This window comes from Physeter macrocephalus, unplaced genomic scaffold (genome assembly GCF_002837175.3).
Source record: "Physeter macrocephalus isolate SW-GA unplaced genomic scaffold, ASM283717v5 random_687, whole genome shotgun sequence".
Taxonomy (NCBI): Eukaryota; Metazoa; Chordata; class Mammalia; order Artiodactyla; family Physeteridae; genus Physeter; species Physeter macrocephalus.
The window spans coordinates 23,224-41,160 of record NW_021146016.1 but is presented as its reverse complement, the minus strand read 5'-3'; the positions used below and the strand labels follow the sequence as shown (position 1 = coordinate 41,160).

General features: G+C 48.4%; 1 protein-coding gene across 3 annotated transcripts in view; it reads right to left on the bottom strand.

Moving 5' to 3' along the window:
• Positions 1-17,937, bottom strand: part of LOC114485209 (FERM domain-containing protein 4A-like) — a 38,773-nt gene that overhangs the window by 5,891 nt on the left and 14,945 nt on the right. For 2 of the 3 annotated variants that reach the window (XR_008616771.1, XM_055083276.1), the window contains exons 3-4: positions 8,801-8,885; positions 7-1,915 (exon numbers count right to left, since the gene is read on the bottom strand). Coding sequence is in view for 2 of the 3 variants with exons in the window: in XM_055083276.1 (XP_054939251.1) it covers positions 1,754-1,915; positions 8,801-8,885 (247 nt within the window). In the remaining variant the exon portion in view is untranslated. Of the gene's footprint in view, positions 1-6; positions 1,916-8,800; positions 8,886-17,937 lie in introns of those variants that run through there. The other variant, XM_028486203.1, reaches the window with a different exon arrangement.

The window sequence follows — 17,937 nt, the reverse complement described above, 5'->3', positions numbered from 1 at the left end:
GTAGTTGTGGCGAGCGGGGGCTACTCTTCGTTGCAGTGCACAGGCTTCTCATTGAGGTGGCTTCTCTTGTTGCGGAGCACGGGCTCCAGACGCACAGGCTCAGTAGTTGCGGCTCACGGGCCCAGTTGCTCCGCGGCATGTGGGATCCTCCCAGACCAGGGCTCGAACCCGTGTCCCCTGCATTAGCAGGCGGATTCTCAACCACTGTGCCACCAGGGAAGCCCTAAGACTTATTTTTTAAGGAGGTGGGCAGCATTGTTTGTGTGTGTCTACATGTGTGTGTGTATCGGTCACCACGTATAACATCCCAGTGGGTCCTGACACCCACATTCAGCCTCGTTGAGCCCACGTGACGCCCTGTCTCACTGCACAACCTACAGTGGCTACGGGAAGGTGCCCCAGGCAATCAGGGGCTGAGGAGCCGGGTGAGGCTGATGTGATCTTCCACAATTCCTCTCTGAGCCCTTTGCCAGTTTTTCATCAGTCAAGTCCCTTCATGTTTCTCTGGGGCACTCTCTCACTCGGTGGCCCGGGTATTTCTCCCGCTGTCCACCGCATACAGTCCATTTCACGATCCTGAGGAATCTCTCCTGTAGAGGTCACGGGCACAGCCCAGATGATGGGTCTGCGTATGTTTATTTCTAGAGAGTTGAAGATGGAAGTCCCTCTTTGTCCTCCTTCTCTTCCTCTCTCTGTCACGTGAGCACACACACCAAGCTGGCAATCCTCCATCTAAGAGATAAGGACCAGGATTCTGTGAGTCTGAGACAAATGTTTATGTTGGTTCCTTTGTCCTGTGGAACTTGATTCTGGGCTTTTGTTTCTCTCATCTTCAGAGGAGATATCCTCTGCTCATTAGCAAATCTCTTGGAAGATCTTAGATAAAGATTGCTTATTTTAATTTCAGCAAGAGTGATGGTATTTAGACCAAAGCAGCAAACTTGGCCCAGGGATGACTGTTTAGACTTCCATCATAAATGACGTTCTTAGTTCAATGCGGATATCTAGGCACAGAAGGCTGGACAAGACCCCCCAGTGCACAGAAAGGAGGAATTTTAAGTTTGTTTGTTTTTCTGACATGATCTGCTCTCAGTGGGTACATGTAGGCTCCAAACTTGGTAATTTCCTAGGAAATATGCAAATCCTTGCTCCCTGGGATTGGAAACGAAGCCATTAAAAACAATTTACTGAGCATTGACTATGCGCCTTGTTTAGTGAGAGGTCAGTGGAAGGTGATCGTCAAAATTCACTCAGAGAAATGCTGGTGCCAACTTCTCCTCCAACCCAGGAGACACATTTCTGTGCGTCTTCAGATGGTGGCCACGGGCCCTGTTTCTTTGGTTATCATTTCGGACAAGACAAACTTTGAGATCAAGCATTTAAATGTGATGGATGTATATAAAGAGTGGATGGTCAAACCCCTTCCGTTCAAACATGAGATTCATAACAGGGCAGCTAGTTATTTTGACCAGGCCCTCACTTCACCCAACTTAAATCATCTAAGGATCAAATTGCTCCTCTGAGGAACTGAATAGCAGTGGAAGGTCCTTCAGCGTGGGGGGCCTCTTTTCTTTCATTCATTCATTCATTCATTCATTTATGCCCGCGTTGGGTCTTTGTTGCTGTGCGCAGGCTTTCTCTAGTTGTGGCGCTACTCTTGGTTGCGGTGCGCGGGCTTCTCATGGCTGTGGCTTCTCTTGTTGCGGAGCACGGGCTCTAGGCACGCGGGCTTCAGTAGTTGTGGCACGCGGGCTCAGTAGTTGTGGCACGCGGGCTTAGTTGCTCCGCGGCATGTGGGATCATCCCGGACCAGGGCTCGAACCCGTGTCCGCTGCATCGGCAGGCGGATTCTTAACCACTGCGCCACCAGGGAAGTCCCGGGAGCCTCTTTTCTTATTTCTCGGAAGGTATGCCTCTGAAGATGAAAGGAAGCTGGATTTCAGAATTCTATATTTCCCTTATAACTTTAAGAGCTATCATCTAAGGGAATCCCTCATTTTAAAAATTAAAAAAAAAACAACACTGACATTTTATGACCTAGCACTTGTTGTCTGCAGAGCTTTTGAAAATTACTGTGGTGGCTAATTTTGACAGCAGGCTCACTTTGCCAGTGGAGAGCTCCAAGCAGGCAGGGTTCAATCCTGAAGGTGGTGAAAGTGCTGCGATTAGAGCCCACGTCCACCCCAGCACTCCCTCTAGTGTAGCAAGTCCACTGCCCCCCGCGGGGCTGACTGGTGGGCCTTCTCCAGTTGACAGAGGAAGCCACATCCCGAGAGAGCGGAGCAGATGGAAAACTTGGCAGGAGAGCTCTGCTTTCCTGTGTCGATTCCCAGCTGGCGTTCGTGGTTTGGGGAAAATGACAAAACAAATGAACAAAGCAAAACACCTTTCCTCGCTTTTGTGCTGTCGAAGAGATCAGAGGTCTGCTCTCTGGAGAAGATGACGCACAGGGAGCTAGGATGAAGTAGGCCGAGAGCTCAGGGATTAGAAAGGGGGCCTACACCCCAGTGGAGGTCACTCCGTCCCCAAGACCCTGAAGTGGGAGGAGACATCCCAGGAGGGAAGTAAGACATTACACCCTCTGGAGACAATGAAGAGCCACGAGAAAAGACACCAAGCACTGATACTTAGGGTTCCCACGGAAAGAAACAGCTTGCCACTGGGACACTGCACAGGGACAGCCACAGAGGACCGTCCCCACCTGGGCACTTGGAGCTTTTGGGTGCCTCACTCTTAAATATGGATGGAAAGCCTCCTACATGAAAGACAGAGACCAAAATAAATAAACAGAAAAAAAGAAAAGAACGGGAAAGAAACACAAAGGAAACAGAACATGCATGATAATTAATATTATTGGAGTGATAAGAGGATATTAGGCTCAAAGACAATAATAGGATTACATGTATATAAAGAAAAATCAGATAATATGAAGTAAGTCTGGGAAATTCAAAACATGATGGCAAAGGTTAAAAAGTCAATAGAGGGCTTCCCTGGTGGCGCAGTGGTTGAGAGTCCGCCTGCCGATGCAGGGGACACGGGTTCGTGCCCCGGTCCGGGAAGATCCCACGTGCCGCGGAGCGGCTGGGCCCGTGAGCCGTGGCCGCTGAGCCTGCGCGTCCGGAGCCTGTGCTCTGCAACAGGAGAGGCCACAACAGTGAGAGGCCCGCGTACCGCAAAAAAAAAAAAAAAAAGTCAATAGAGGAGATTAAAGATAATATTGAGGAAATCTTCTAGAAAGTAGAACAAAATGACAAAGATGGAAAATAGGAGAAACCAGGTTATCAAAGCAGGAGGCTGTGCCCGTCATCTGATTAACAGGAGCTCCAGAAGGAGAGCACAGAGGAAACAGAGAGACATCACTAAAGAAACAATACAAAAAACCTCCCAGAACTGAAGAATACGAATGTCCAGACTAAAAGTGTCCATTGAATACACAACATAGTGGGCTTACAAAGACCTACTTTAGGGCGCACCATTCTGCAACTTCAGATGAAGAGGAATAAAGAAATCCTAAAAGATCCCGTGGGTGGTCATGGAGGTGGGGGGGAGTCCACATACAGTATATGGACTACAGACTTCACCAGAGCAACTCTCAAAGACTCTGAGGCAACACCTTTGATATCCCGAGAGAAGTCATTCTGTATTTCCACATCCAGTCAAACCATTAACCAGATATAAAAGTAGAGCAAAGGCTTTTTCAGATATGCAAGGACCCAAACATTTTACTTCTCATATACGCGTTCTCTGGATTACTGCAGGATGTTCTCCAGTGAAACAATGTTGTCAAACAAAACACAGGAAGACTTGGGATCCAGGAAGCAGAGCACCCAGTCCAGAGCTGGGGTGAAGGGAAGATGGGACAGGAAAGGGGCATCTTGGGCTGAGGGCTCTGGAATGAGGCCGTGTCCAGACAAGAACAGAAGGACAGAGGACTCTGAAAGGGAGGTGACTGGAAAAACAACAAAGGCAGCAGCCACGAAAACCAAGCTAAAGAGAGGAATGGATGAATTATCTGATGCATATGCAAATTAACGTCGGTAGACATTTGGGAATCTGTAGCTTTTGGAAAAAAAATGATGGGTACATAGAAACTAAAACAAGTAACAGCAAGGCAATTATTATTACCTTTAGGTAAAATAACTGGTTGTCTAAAAAAGGAATCACAACCTTAGGATGCTACTTGGATTAGTCATAATAATGTAATGCTGATGGGTAAGGCTTTTGCCCAGAACTGTGCTATCACCATACTGGGAAAATGGGAAAAGGAAAGTGTGGGTGGTTGCATAGGAGACCTCAATCCTCACCTACCTGACGAGGAATTCAGTACATCAAAAAAAGATGAATCAAGGAATAACACCCTGTGCCCATTATTTAGAAACAGAGAGAGGCAAATACCAGAAGAAACAGCTGAAATTGCGGGAAGCCACAGGAGTTGTGGGGGGGGAGGGGGGAGGGGGGCTCTTTTTCATAAACAGCCTCCTAGAGCCATGTGGCTTCTAAACCACAGCATATGACAAAGATGGAAAATAGGAGAAACCAGGTATCAAAGCAGGAGGCTGTGATAAAAATAGATAAAAATAAATGTGAACGCGTTAAAAAAGCGAATGAAGTAAGGACTTGGAGGAAGCACGACAAAGATGGAAAATAGGAGAAACCAGGTATCAAAGCAGGAGGCTGTGATAAAAATAGATAAAAATAAATGTGAACGCGTTAAAAAAGCGAATGAAGTAATAAGGACTTGGAGGAAGCAGGAATAAACAGCTTATGGCATCTGAACAACTTAGATTCTAGTATGTTGTAGGAATCGCTCCCCAGGACACAGGGAGGGCGCTGGGTCAGCTGGTACCAGCATCACCTACCGCTTACGTGTCTGGCACCACTCTCAGGTCCATCAGGGCCTCCAAAGTGCCAGAGGGCAGTGCGGGCAGCGCACAGAAAATCGCAGCCAAGATGAACTCAGATCTGATTCCAAGTGAGCAATTCTATCTCCGCGGGAGCTAATAACGTGCCCGGTGGGGTGCTAACCACCTTCAGGTCTATCTCGCTTCATCTCCCCAAGAAGGTGGTGGGTTGGGCCTTTTAATATCCTTGTGCAACCAAAGAAGAAAATTAAGCTTGGAGACGTCACAGAAGGTGTCCACATGTATTGCAGTTGCTAAGAGGCAGAGGTAGGAAGGGAACCCAAGTCTGTGAGCCGCGGAGTCTAAACCCCTAATCACAATCATTCTACTCCAGGGCCTTCCGCCATCTTTACGTATTTACAACTGTGCCAAGCCTGTTCCACCACCTCTGGTTCCTTGTCTTTCACTAAGTTACTAAATCTCTCCAGCATCGGTTTCCTCCCTCAGTAAAGCTGATGATTCCATCCCATTCATGAGCCTCAAAAAATGTAAGATAAGTGAAAAAATTTTTATAGACTCTAAGTGTCAACTTGTGCAGATGAAAATATTATTTGTGATGACGGGAAGGAGACGGGTGGCCTTGTGACGCGATTCTGTCTCCTTCGTAACCTTCAGAAGAGCCATCTCGGGCCCACGGACGCGAGTGACTAAGCTCCAGGACAGATGCTGAGGAGAGACAGCTGGGGTTCTAGAAGGGCACACGCCACCCACGTCAGCAGGCAGGCTGATGGCTGTGGGCACCCGGACCCTAAATGTGGCTGGCTCCGAATGCATCACCTCTTTAGTTCCGGGGATTTCTTTTTTAAAATTTCCCATTAATCCCAGAGTCCTCTGTGGTCACTGTGTTCAGAAGCACTGAAATCGTCACCTTCAGCTCAGCATCTGTGACTAGACTGAACCGAACAACTCCGAGAGAAGCCATGTCTGCTCCCTTAACCCAGGGGTCTGTATAAGCACAGTTTGGGGCAACTTTTTACTTGCTGGGGGTTGAGGGCGATTTCACCCCGTCAGCGACTTCCCCGGCATCTACTGCCCAAGTCTGCCCCCTGGTGGACAGTCCTCACTTTTCACTCCTGGATTCTTCCAAAGTGCTTTCCCATGGATTAAACAAACACCATCAGAGACGCTCGCCACCTACGAGGTCCGTAAGACTGGTATTATTATTTCCACTTTATAATGAGAAAATGAGCGTTTAGAGAGAGGCAGAAATTTGCAAGTCCCTGGAACTACATGCAGCGTCTTTGTTCTTCTATTCAGCAAAACCCCCAAATACTGCAGTCTGAGCGCTCTGGGCCTGGGCCCAGGTTAAGTCTTGGTTCAGCAGCTGTCACCAAGCGGGGTTCTTTCACAGAACTGAATCTGATCACTACCACGCCCTCCATGATTTTGAACGTTTGCATTCAGTGGGACTATTCTGTGCAGTGATGTGCTGAAGAACTTCCAGAAGGAAAAGTGATGGCCGACAGACCGCTTCACCTGTGTGTGTGCTTGAACGTGTAGTCAGTTGGTGCAACCCCTCCAAACTGGGTTTAGTTAAACAGGAAAACACAGGCAGCAGGATCTCCCCCGCTGAATACAGCCATTGACCATGTTACGCCAGGTGTACTCGGCTTCGAAGTTCTCTAAGGAGAGTCTGCCCTCCGGGGCACAGCGCAGCCCAGCGGGTGAGATCTGTGATCTGGAATCAGGCTGCCGACTTCAGCCCTGGCTGACTGCCATTCAGGACATATGCAACCCCGGGTGAATCTCATAACCACCCCGCGCCTCATCTTCTTCACAGGGAAAACTAAGATAAAGAATAGTATTCATCTCAGAGATGGTGCAAAGATGCAGCCACACGACTTACAGAAAGCACTCAGCACCAAGCCCACCACGGTGCCATGGGCGTTAAGTATCGGCCCTCCTTCTCCCTGGTCATTAACCAGCTGACCTAAGGCTGCACTCCTGAGACAGAAGGGGGCGTGTTGGAGGGCGGGTGCAGCGTGGGTGTTTACTTTAAATACGTTCTCCTCGTTACGGTTCTCAACCCAGGGCAGGGAGCGGTATTCTGCAAGCCCCTCTCCCCCGGGATGGGGTGTGTGCTGGATTCTGTGGGCGTTTTGGGTTATCCAGTGAAAGGAAACATTACAAGCACGTGGGGGAACTGGATGCAAGGGACTGTCCCACTCAATTAAGAACTGTCCCTGGGATAGACGTGTCCGTGAAGAAGATGTACAAGTGGCCAAAGAGCGTACGAAAAGATGCTCAACATCACTAATCGTCAGGGAAAAGCAAACTAAAACCATAGTGAGATACCACCTAATACCACTAGGATGGCTATTATTTATTTGGGGGCTGCACTGTGCAACTTGCAGGATCATAATTCCCCGACCAGGGATTGAACCAGTGCCCTCAGCAGTGAAAGCACAGAGTCCTAACCACTGGACAGCCAGGGAATTCCTAGGCTGGCTGTTATTAAAACAAAAACAAAAACAAAAACAAAAACCCAGAAAATAACAAGTGTGGGTAAGGATGTGCAGAACGGAATCTTTACACGCCGTCAGTGGGAATATAAAATGGTGCAGTCAGTATGGAAAGCAGTATGGCAGCGCCTCAAAAAATGAAAAATAGAATTACCATGTGATCCAACAATTCCACTTCTGGGTATTCACCCAAAACAACTGAAAGCAGGGACCTGAACAGATATTTATAAACCCACGTTCACAGCAGCATTATTCACTACAGCCAAAAGGTGGAAGCTACGCAAGCGTCCACTGACTGGTGGATGGATAAACAAAACGTGGTAACTGCATACAATGGAATATTAGCCATAAAAAGGAAGGCAATTCTGACACCGGCTACAACACGGATGAACCTTGAGGACATGACGCTCAGTCAAATAAGCCAGTCACAACAGGACACGTACTGCGTGACGCCACTCGCCTGAGGTACCCAGAGGAGTCAAGTCCATAAAGACAGAAAATGGAATGGAGGTTGCCAGGGGCTGGCGGTGGGGAGACTGGGGAGCTACTGTTTAAGGGGTACAGAGTTTCAGTTCTGTATGATGCAGAGTTCTGTGGATGGATGTGAGGATGGCTGTAAAACAAGGTAAACGTACTTAATACCACTGAACTGTACACTTATCGATGGAGACCACGGTAACTTTCATCACAGTAAAAAAACTGTTAACAGACTTGTGGTCGCCAAGGGGGAGGGGGGTGGGGGGGGTGGAGTAAGAGCTCGCGATGAGCAGGTGCAAACTAGTATCTACAAGATGGATAAACAACAAGGTCCTGCTGTACAGCACATTCAGAACTACGTTCAGTCTCCTGGGAGGCACCATCATGGAAAGGAATATGAAAAAGAATGTGTGTGTGTATATATATATATATATATATATATATATATATGTATATATAAAACTGAATCACTTTGCTGTACAGCAAAAATTTACACATTGTAAATCAACTATATTCAATAAAAAAAATAAAAAATGGTCTCACCCAAAGTGCCAATAGCATCCTTTTGAGAGATACTTCCAGAACATCCAAAAATGATCAAATACACATGCATTTGGTTCTAAGAGGTTCATCTGTAACTGTGAGACCTAGTGCATTTGTCACATTGGTCTGGGTTTCCCTCGTTTGGCCACAGTTGCCAAGTTCAGGAGACCCCTAAAATCAAGCTAAAGGAACACCCCCAAGGAGCTGAAACACAGTGATGGGATCGGAAGTAGTCACGTTATGAACACCCGATAGCTTTAGCTCCACGGAGTTCTCATTTATTTATAGTCATTAATTTATAAATTACATCTACTAATCAATAAAATCGCATTAGGGGCAACAAGCTGGGTTTCCCAGCTTCAAAGGAGACTTTCAGATTTCAACGGAAAACTCTGAACAGGAAGAAGAAGTTCTTACCTTGTAGATACAGGACTTGGCGTTCAGGAAGAAGAGCTCTATGGTGGCATTGTCCTTTAGGTATGAGATGCTCTCTATATAGAACCTGGAAGAGAAAAAACTGCCAGTGAACTACAGAAGCATCAACCAATCAGGCAGGAAATCAAGTGTCCTCCGAGTTACACGATTTGACTTGAGGATAAGGACTCCCAATCCAACAGGAACAAAAGAAAAAGGCATCATCTACTGCTTCCACCATTCCTTTTTGAGAGAAAACAGTGCTTTTCAAGTTCGTTTACCGTGGGTTAGGACCATCATGACTGACAGCCCTTCTCATAGCAAAGAGCCGGCCTGCCATCAACCTCTAAGAGTAAACTTGAACTTGACCATTTACTTCCTTTTTCATTACCTGCTTTCCAATTTTTTTATAATGTCGTTTGTTTCCATTGCATCACTTTTTGTCCTAATCACTGTTGAGCTGGAGTTTTAAAAGATAATTTCTTCTGCTTAATCGAAAAAAGGGCCCTATTTCTCCTTGAGATGGTTATAGCAGATCTTTGTGAAGATGGCAAGGTGGGGTTTGACGTCTGCATCTCCAGAGAGCTGTGGCTAGTCTTCTTAAAGCCGTGATATTCATGCACGCGAAGCCAAATGAGAACTGGATTTCTTATCCAGGTGAAACTTACGGATTTTTGTCAAGACAACACATACTGAAGTTATTTAAGTTTACATTCAACGATCCTTTACACATCGACTCTGGAGTTTAGTCAGTTCCTTAATTAGGTAAGGCACTTGTACTTGTCTAAGGATCAGCTGCACTGAGGGAGCTGTGATGAGAGGGGAGAAGGAAATGATTGGCACGCAGAGCCTTGGTGGGGAAGAGGTTCTGAGTGGGGTGGCAACCCCTGGAGGGCACTGGGTACCTGCCTCATGGAAACTGGGGGCCCCAAGAGGGGGCAGGAGGTGAAATGAGAAGAAACAAGTGCTATGATCGTCCAGAACAGCGTTACGATGTGATGGAAAGAATCCTGGGGAGGAAGCCGAGAGCCCAGTGATCTGGGCCCAGTGCTGTGTGATTCAGGGCAAGTCCCATAACCTTGCTGGGCTTCTGCTTGCCAGTCTGTAAAAGACAGCAGGACGTGGTCAGCAGTTCCCCACCTAAGAAGCCTGCTGCTTTCAAATACTGGAACCTAATTCAGATTAAAACAACAACGATAGCAAAACCAACACACCAACGCTGTAAGGCAAACAAAATGTGTGTGTAGGCTTGGGCGAGCCCGTGGCCCCCCAGTTTGCAGCCTCATGTCTGCAGACTAAGTAAACAACAGCTTTGACCATTTTACAGATGTGTGCAGAGGCTGTCGTGATGAATACAACACAGATTCATTTAAATTTGTAATTGAATCCAGAGTAACTTCAGAGATTAGTAGATATTTTCAATCCACAGATATTAGTCTGACAATTACCATCATGGAGGGTCTACAAAATTTTTGGAAATTACAATATAGTCTTTATTCATGCAAAGCCTGGGAATGAGTTGGCTGGTTGATCTCTACCATCACCCCCTTCCCTACCGAAAAATAAAAAACAAGAAAAAAAAAAAAAGCACCTGCCTCCGGCTTTTGGAGCAAGTATTCTAGGTCATGGAGGTCTCCATAAAGGGTCTGAGGTGGTCTCAGAGGAACTGTAAAGCTGTACTACTTTCACTCCCCTAGTAATGGAGACTTGAAATATAGAAGCAAATTCTACATCTCAAAGCAAAACAGTTTTCCCTTGGTATCCACAGGGGATTGGTTCCAGGACCCGCCCCTCCCCCAGGATATCAAAACCCTCAGATGCTCAAGTCCCTGATATAAAATGGTGCAGTAGGGCTTCCCTGGTGGCGCAGGGGTTAAGAATCCACCTGCCAATGCAGGTGACACAGCTTCGAGCCCTGGTCCTGGAAGATCCCACATGCCGTGGAGCAACTAAGCCCGTGCGCCACAACTACTGAGCTTGCGCTCTAGAGCCCGCGAACCACAACTACTGAGCCTGCATGCCACAGCTACTGAAGCCTGGGCGCCTACAGTCCGTGCCCCGCAACAAGGGAAGCCACCGCAATGAGAAGCCCGCGCACCGCAACGAAGAGTAGCCTCCGCTCAGTGCAACTAGACAGAGCCCGTGCGCGGCAACGAAGACCCAACGCAGCCAAAAATAAATAAATTAATTAAAACAAACAAAATTTTAAAAAGTAAATAAAATGGTGCAGTACAGTCAGTACATATCCGCGGGTTTCACATCTGATCCGTCGATATGGACTGTAAGTTACATTTGATGTAATTAAAAAGTCTACATCCGTTGTAAACTTTTTGGCAAGGGGTAAGTCAGAATAGCAAAATCAGAAGGAGGGAAGGAAGGCAGACAGATGGACGGGAAGGGAAAGGAAGCAGAGGAGGGGAGGGGGAAAGGGTGACAGAGGCTCAGGATGGGGCTCTGGGTGGGTCAGAGCAAAGCCAACTCAGCTGGGCGACCTGCAGGCGTGGCCTATTACAGATCAGCTTGCTTCTGTGCCTGTGTGCGAGCTATTCCTCTCCCTTCCAGAACCATCCTCCTGCACACCCCAGCTCACTCCTGCTCCCTTCAGCCTCACTCGGGGTCACCACAAGTTTTCGCTGACTCTGCGGACGGTCCCCACAGAAGACCTCCTCTCCTGGGCTCCGGTGACGCCCTCTGCTTATCGTGTGGCCCCACGGTCCCGTGATCTTCTGTTCCCTGAGATGCCTTCTTAGTAGGCTGCTAACTCCTTGAGGCCTGGGACCAAATCTCATTCATTTTTGCATCCCCAGCACGAATCCAGAACCTGGCACCAACATTTAAGGTCCTATGAATGAAAGACGCTTTCAACTGTCCTCCTCTCCACACACCGTTGGTGGGAGTTCTTACTTGACAGTGAAATGGGCAATGGACAATGCAGGAGGGAGAAAAAATAATAAATGATTTCCCAGACCATTTATGATGGGGGGTCTTATACTCCACACCCAGCCCCTGTCCGCCTGCCCCTTCTTTCACCGTGAACGTGGAAAGCTGCTCACGCAGGGCTGCTGATGGCTTTCAATCCTAGAGCCAGAAGAGGAACAGCAGAGGCTTCTAGAGTTTGCCAGTCAGTGACCTTAGCTCTGGAATAGTAATTCTGAGTCTAAAGCTGATGGGTCTGAAATAACTTAATTTTGTCAAAGCAATGCCTTACATCTTGATCCCATTTGCTTTAATTCTTGAGAATTAAGGAGCGAAGACATTCTGCCCCCCTGCCCCCCATTCTCTCCTCAACAGCATGTTAAGAAAAAAAAGTAACACTTCCCTTTCCAACTCTCTAATAATGGAAAACTGAAATAAGATGGCAAATTCTATGCCTTTTGAGACAGTATTTGTTCCCTGGCTGCACAAGAGACAGGAAGGTGGAGGAAATCACAAGCATATTCTGAGATGGACGGAAAAAAAAATCACCTCCTTTGGAAAGAAACTGGAAAGCAGTTTCCTGTTAACCTTTATCACCGAGAAAGAGCCTGGGAAACCCTGTGAGTTCCAGGTCTGTCATATTATTGCTCCGTAACCCTGGATATTTAATTCATCCCGAACTTTCCATCTGCGCTAGGGAGCTGGTGAGACAAAAGTGCCCAGAGAAAAACACACCTCAGACATCTCAATCCCACACCGAGGCCCAGCGCACACTACCGGAGAAGACACTTCTAGGGAGACGGGGAAGGCTGACGGTGTGTGTTCAAAGTCTGGATGCCAGCTCTGTTCCTTTGGATTTTCCTGAGAGCCTGGTCAAAGGTCCTCCTTTCGGGCAGTAGGTGGCGATGTTGCATTTGCTAACCTACCAGCGCAGAGGGCTTCCTCAAAGACCCGGTTCGCAAAGAAAATTCCAGGTCTCTGGGTAAACCTAAGGAAATGAATGATGTCTCGCAGGTTCAGAGGGTCTGTGTGGACAATTCCAAGTCTGATTCTGTATTAACTATGCGTTTTGGATGCTTTGACGTCTGGGGCCTTGTTGACTCTGGAGGGACATCCCCTCCCAGGCTTAGCCAATTCCTAAAGATGGTAAAGGATTCACCTGTGAGCACACCTCTTGCAGGCAGACCGGCCAATCCAGCGCCCACATACACTTCCTCGCCTCCCCTATGGGGATTTCACATTCCAGGCCGCTATCCACCTGCCTTAATCATCCCAGGGCCAGCAACTGGATAACGTGGGACAGTTACAACACGCCCCAAAGCCTGCTGACATTATTCAAGCTAGCCAACCCTCAGCCTGCCGACCCTGCCTCACCCATTCTTTCCTGCAGAAACCACAATAAAGGCTGGTGCCCACAGGCCCCCCACTCCCTGTGCCTCCTGGCCGAGCCTGGTCCTTCCCCATGTGGCCCTGCCTGGCATGGGGCACCCCCTCCTCTTGGGAACCGAGTAGCAATCTCTCTTTTCAATGGCAGTCATCTCCTGATCTGTTGGCCCCAAGTACCTGAATACTAATAAAACCTACAATTTACAACAGGCTCTTCAGCGTATTTAGTAGGACTGAATCTTTTTATTTTTTTGGCCATGCTGCACAGCTTGTGGGATCTGAGTTCCCTGCACGGGGATTGAACCCGGGCCCTGAGCAGTGAAAGTGTGAAACCCTAACCACTGGACTGCCAGAGAATTCCCAGTAGGACTGAATCTTAGGGCTGCTTTTTCTTTTTTTTTTTTTTTAATACTTATTTATGTATTTGGCTGTGCTGGGTCTTAGTTGTGGCATGCAGGACCTTTAGTTGAGGCATGTGGGATCTTGAGTTGTGGCACGTGGGATCTTTAGTTGCGGCACGCGGGTTCTTTCAGTTGCAGCATGCGGGCTCTTAGCTGTGGCATGTGGGATCTAGTTCCCTGACCAGGGGTCGAACTGGGTCCCCTGCACTGGGAGCACGGAATCTTAACCACTGGACCACCAGGGAAGTCCCTTAGGGCTTCTTTTTGAGTCAAAGGAGACGGTGCTCTAGGCCAAGGGCAAACCTGGCTCGGTACCACGACTGATGCCACACCCAACCTGACCCAGAGGATGCTATAACCTGAGGATATATTATCAGAAGGTCTAAGTAGGAATAAATATGTGCTATGCTATTACATGTTTGAGCCTGTTAAATACTGGAGGCTCTGAAGCCTCGGGGAGTCTGGTCCCCTTTGACGTGTAGAAGTCTCAGGGGGCGGCAGGTTGAACACCATCCAGCAAGATGACATCAGCTAGGTTTCCTCCACTGGGCCCCCCCTCTCCTCCCCCTCCCTCTCACACCCACCCCTTGGCACTCGGGAATCACTGACTATTTACAGCAAGTGTTAATTAAATGGCCCAGTGATTTCATTTTGTAATGAACACAAATGTCACATTTGGAAGGCCTGCTTTTGGTAGCAAAAAGGAGCGATCGTAATGAGAAGGATAATTAATACTGCTGTGAGTTTCTGCGGCCAAATATCTCTGATGTTGAGAATTTCAACAGTGCTGAAAATCCTAACTGGGACACCCAGTTGAGATCTAGCAAGTTCTGCTTAGCAGGCACCTCGTTTTAGATCCATGCCATCATTGTTACCGTGAGCGACAGGAAACAGCACTGGCTGTCTTAATCAGCCAGGAAAGACACCAACAGTCAGGTCATGAACTCAATTGTAAAATCCCCTCTCCCAGATTAAAGCTTCCTGGCATCTCCTCTCTGTCTCTCTCTCTTTTTTTTCTTTTCTGTAGCTCACTTTTGTTTATTGTTTGTGAAACTCTAAGTTTGAGGAGACACATCTAATCTCTATTTATTTTCCTACAAACAGTGTCTACGACCAGAGCTCCAAGGACATGGCTGGAGAATACACAATGAAAGGAACAGCCCAGGCATGGAGGAATCATCCTGAGCAAAACTTGCATCTACAAAAAAAAAAAAAAAAAAAAAAAAAAAGGACAGAGGGGCTCCCTTGGGTGGGTAGGCATATTTTCCTTCTATTTTTTCTCGACCCATGTCTTAAGCTTGCCTGGTGGACACTACCAGAGGGTCACGGTTCTCAGTTTGGGGAGCCTGCCTCACAGCATTATCAAGGGTCTTGTCGTTGAGCTCGATCTCGGTCAGACACTGATCACTGGGCTGCTCGTAACGGATGTGTGTGAGGGGGCAGGAAGCGGGGGGAGATGAGGCTGGAGGGGCATGCACAAGTCAGGTCCCAGGGACATGCGGAGGGCGGCCTTAGCGTGCTGATGGAAAGCCAGGAACACCACGAGGAGGGGATCAGATAAGAATTCTAGAAAGGTGCTCAGTGGTGACACACAGGATAGAATGGAAGGGGCCGAGACCAGAAGCAGAGATGAACAAGGAGATTTCAGGGCCAGGAGAGGCTTATGAAGGCCCTAATTATAGCCAGGGAGGGTGTGCATGGAAAGTAAGGGATGGAGCTCTTAAAGACATGAAAACAAGAGGAATTCATGAATAAGAGGCCAGAGGAGGGAGCAGGGGGGAGACAGCAGATGACGTCAAAGCCGACTTTCAAGTTCCTGGCTTCGGGGGCTGCATGGGTGGTGGTGTCCATCGCAGAGATAAGGAGGTGTCAGGGAAAGAAGAGCGAGTTGGGGGCAGACAGATGATGACATTATTTGATTCAGACAGGGGAGGGCAGAGAAGCGCCTGTGGAATTTGGTGCCCAGAGACCTCCAGTGACCATGGGGTGATGGGACCAGAAGCTGAACCCCCAGAGACTGGGGGATCAATGGGACATGGGAAAGGGGGCAGCAAGTCCACCCTTCTGAACCTCTGCTGTGAACAGAAGGGGACACAGGGGTGGTAGCTGTAGGAGGAGACAAGTCAGGGTGGGTGTTTTCTTTTGTGAGGGTGGAAGCACCCTGGAGGGGCGTGGAGGGGAGGGGTCAGTGGAGAAGCAGCTTAAGATGGAGAGAAAGAGAGGGGACACTAGAGGGAGGGAGCTCCCAGAGGTGGGAGGGGCTGGAACTGGAAGGCAGGTGGACCCACCAGCCTCGGAAGATGGGATGAGGGGTGTGTGTGTGTGTGTGTGTGTGTGTGTGTGTGTGTAAGAGAGAGACAGAGACTTGGAAGCTGGGGATGGTGCTTGTTCACCTGTTCACTTCTCTCCTCCTACCTCTTCAAATGGTACCTACAACATAGCAAGTGCCAATGAATATCCATGAATCAACAACCGAATCCATCGATAATGGTGAGTACGCAGCATGGCGTTCACAAGTGAGAAAGCTGTTGACACCTCCCAGCTGACGTGAGAGTGGCTTTTGGCTCTTAAGTCCCAGCAGTGACGCAGCTCAGGGTGACACAAAGGGGCTGGTGGGACTGAGGAGTGTTCTTTGCAGAAGAGGAGAGAGCACAGGGCAGGGCAGAACGCTTCCCCACCGGACGTCCCCCTTGTCGGGAGATGGCAAGTCTTTCTCCAGTGGGACTACCGGCACACATCTCAGCTTCTGAAAATGCCTGCTTCCCCACTGAGGATGCGGCTTCCTCCACCAAGGTGGTTGCCAATAGGGCCACCAAGTTCGGGACTACAGGCTGCTTTGGCCCCCGCAGGGGGCACTCTGTCATGGCGCTGAGTTGGGTAGCTCCAGAGCAGCGAGGTCAGGCCTGGGAGGGCTGCTCTCCACGACACGTCTTGCCCAGAGCTGGGGGCATCTGTCCTTTGCAGATGGACGCTGGTGCTGCAGATGTGGCCAGGCGTGGAGCCGACATGGGCCAAGGTCAGCGATCTCAACTCGGGTCCTCTGGCCCTGCTGCATTGATGTCACTTTTCACCTGTGAGACGGAGGCTGCGTGGTGTAAGGGGTAGGGCCCCACCACTGGGGTCAGATCCGGCTGAACAGATACAATAACTTACCAGCCATGCCTGGGGACAGAATCTACCTAAACATCTTGGGCCCCCATCTCCTTATCTTGATTAGGAAAAATAATACCTGTTTCAAGGATTGTTGTGAAGATAATTCATCCGTAATAATGGACAGTTCCCTCTTCTCTGACCGTTTTCCTTTTTAGGTAATTATTAAGACCCTGATGCCACTGTGACCATTCCTGGTCATTTGACTGATGAGAACTGCAGGGGTCAAGTCCCTTTGAGGCTAAAGAACGGCTCAGTGAAGGCAGGCTCTTAGCCCTCCATCCTGTCATTCTGAGACCGTCCTGCAGCCAGCTTCACACCCTCCAAGGAGGAAATGCTTATTTCCTGGCTTAGAGGATGAAGCAAAATTCCGTGAGTTCCAATTCACGTTATTTAATATATTTGGGTCTTATTTTTCCTAATTGGCTGAATGGAGGCCATAATTCTGCCCTCACTCTCACAGGTGTTTCGAGTATGCATCGCAGCGAAAGAATATATAAATGCCAAGTAACAGGCTATGCTGGGTGGCAGCCCAAACGCAGATCCTCGGTGACACAGGGTTAAGAGTCCACTCCGTGAATTCTTAAATCTTGGCTTAAGGCAGCTGATCTTTTCCACGGTCTCCTTTATCAAGTGGTTCTATTTTGCTTTTATTCTCCTATATAACTGTACACGTGTTATATAGATGTAACATACAGATATTTAAAGGAAAGGAGAAAGGCAAGGAGGGGCTGGAGAGTCAGTCTGCTTCGGGGATGCACGGGTGATGGACAGCTGGGTTCTTGTTTGGAAAGGTCAGCGTGTACGCACAGGGAGAAGCTCTGTCAGAAGCTCTTTTGGAGACTCCAGCATACTCCAAGGTCTGGGTCTTTTATGAAGATAATCTGTCATACCACTCCGTTGTAGAAAATAGCCTATAGGCATCCTCAGAAAGGCACCGAGTTATAAATTGGGAATTCTTCCCAGGCTGAAAATCAAGGTAAAAGTGCGGAATTCACCCCTGTGGGAGAACCCGCTTCCTCTCTGGGAGAAGACAAATTATCAGTATCTTGATACCATGCTGTTCAGCCGGCTGCAAAGTGGGGACTCGGGAGAGCAGGGGTTCCGGGAACCAGGATCTTTCGTGGCCAGTGCCGGGGAGACACCCACGCCGGGAGGCGGTCATAAAAATTCAGGTGACAGAAGATGAGGGCCTGAGTTCACGTAATAAAGAGGAGGGGGCAGGGCAGAGAGAGATTTCGTACGTAGCAGCAGAGAATTAATGCCCGTGAGAATTTGAGGGAGAGG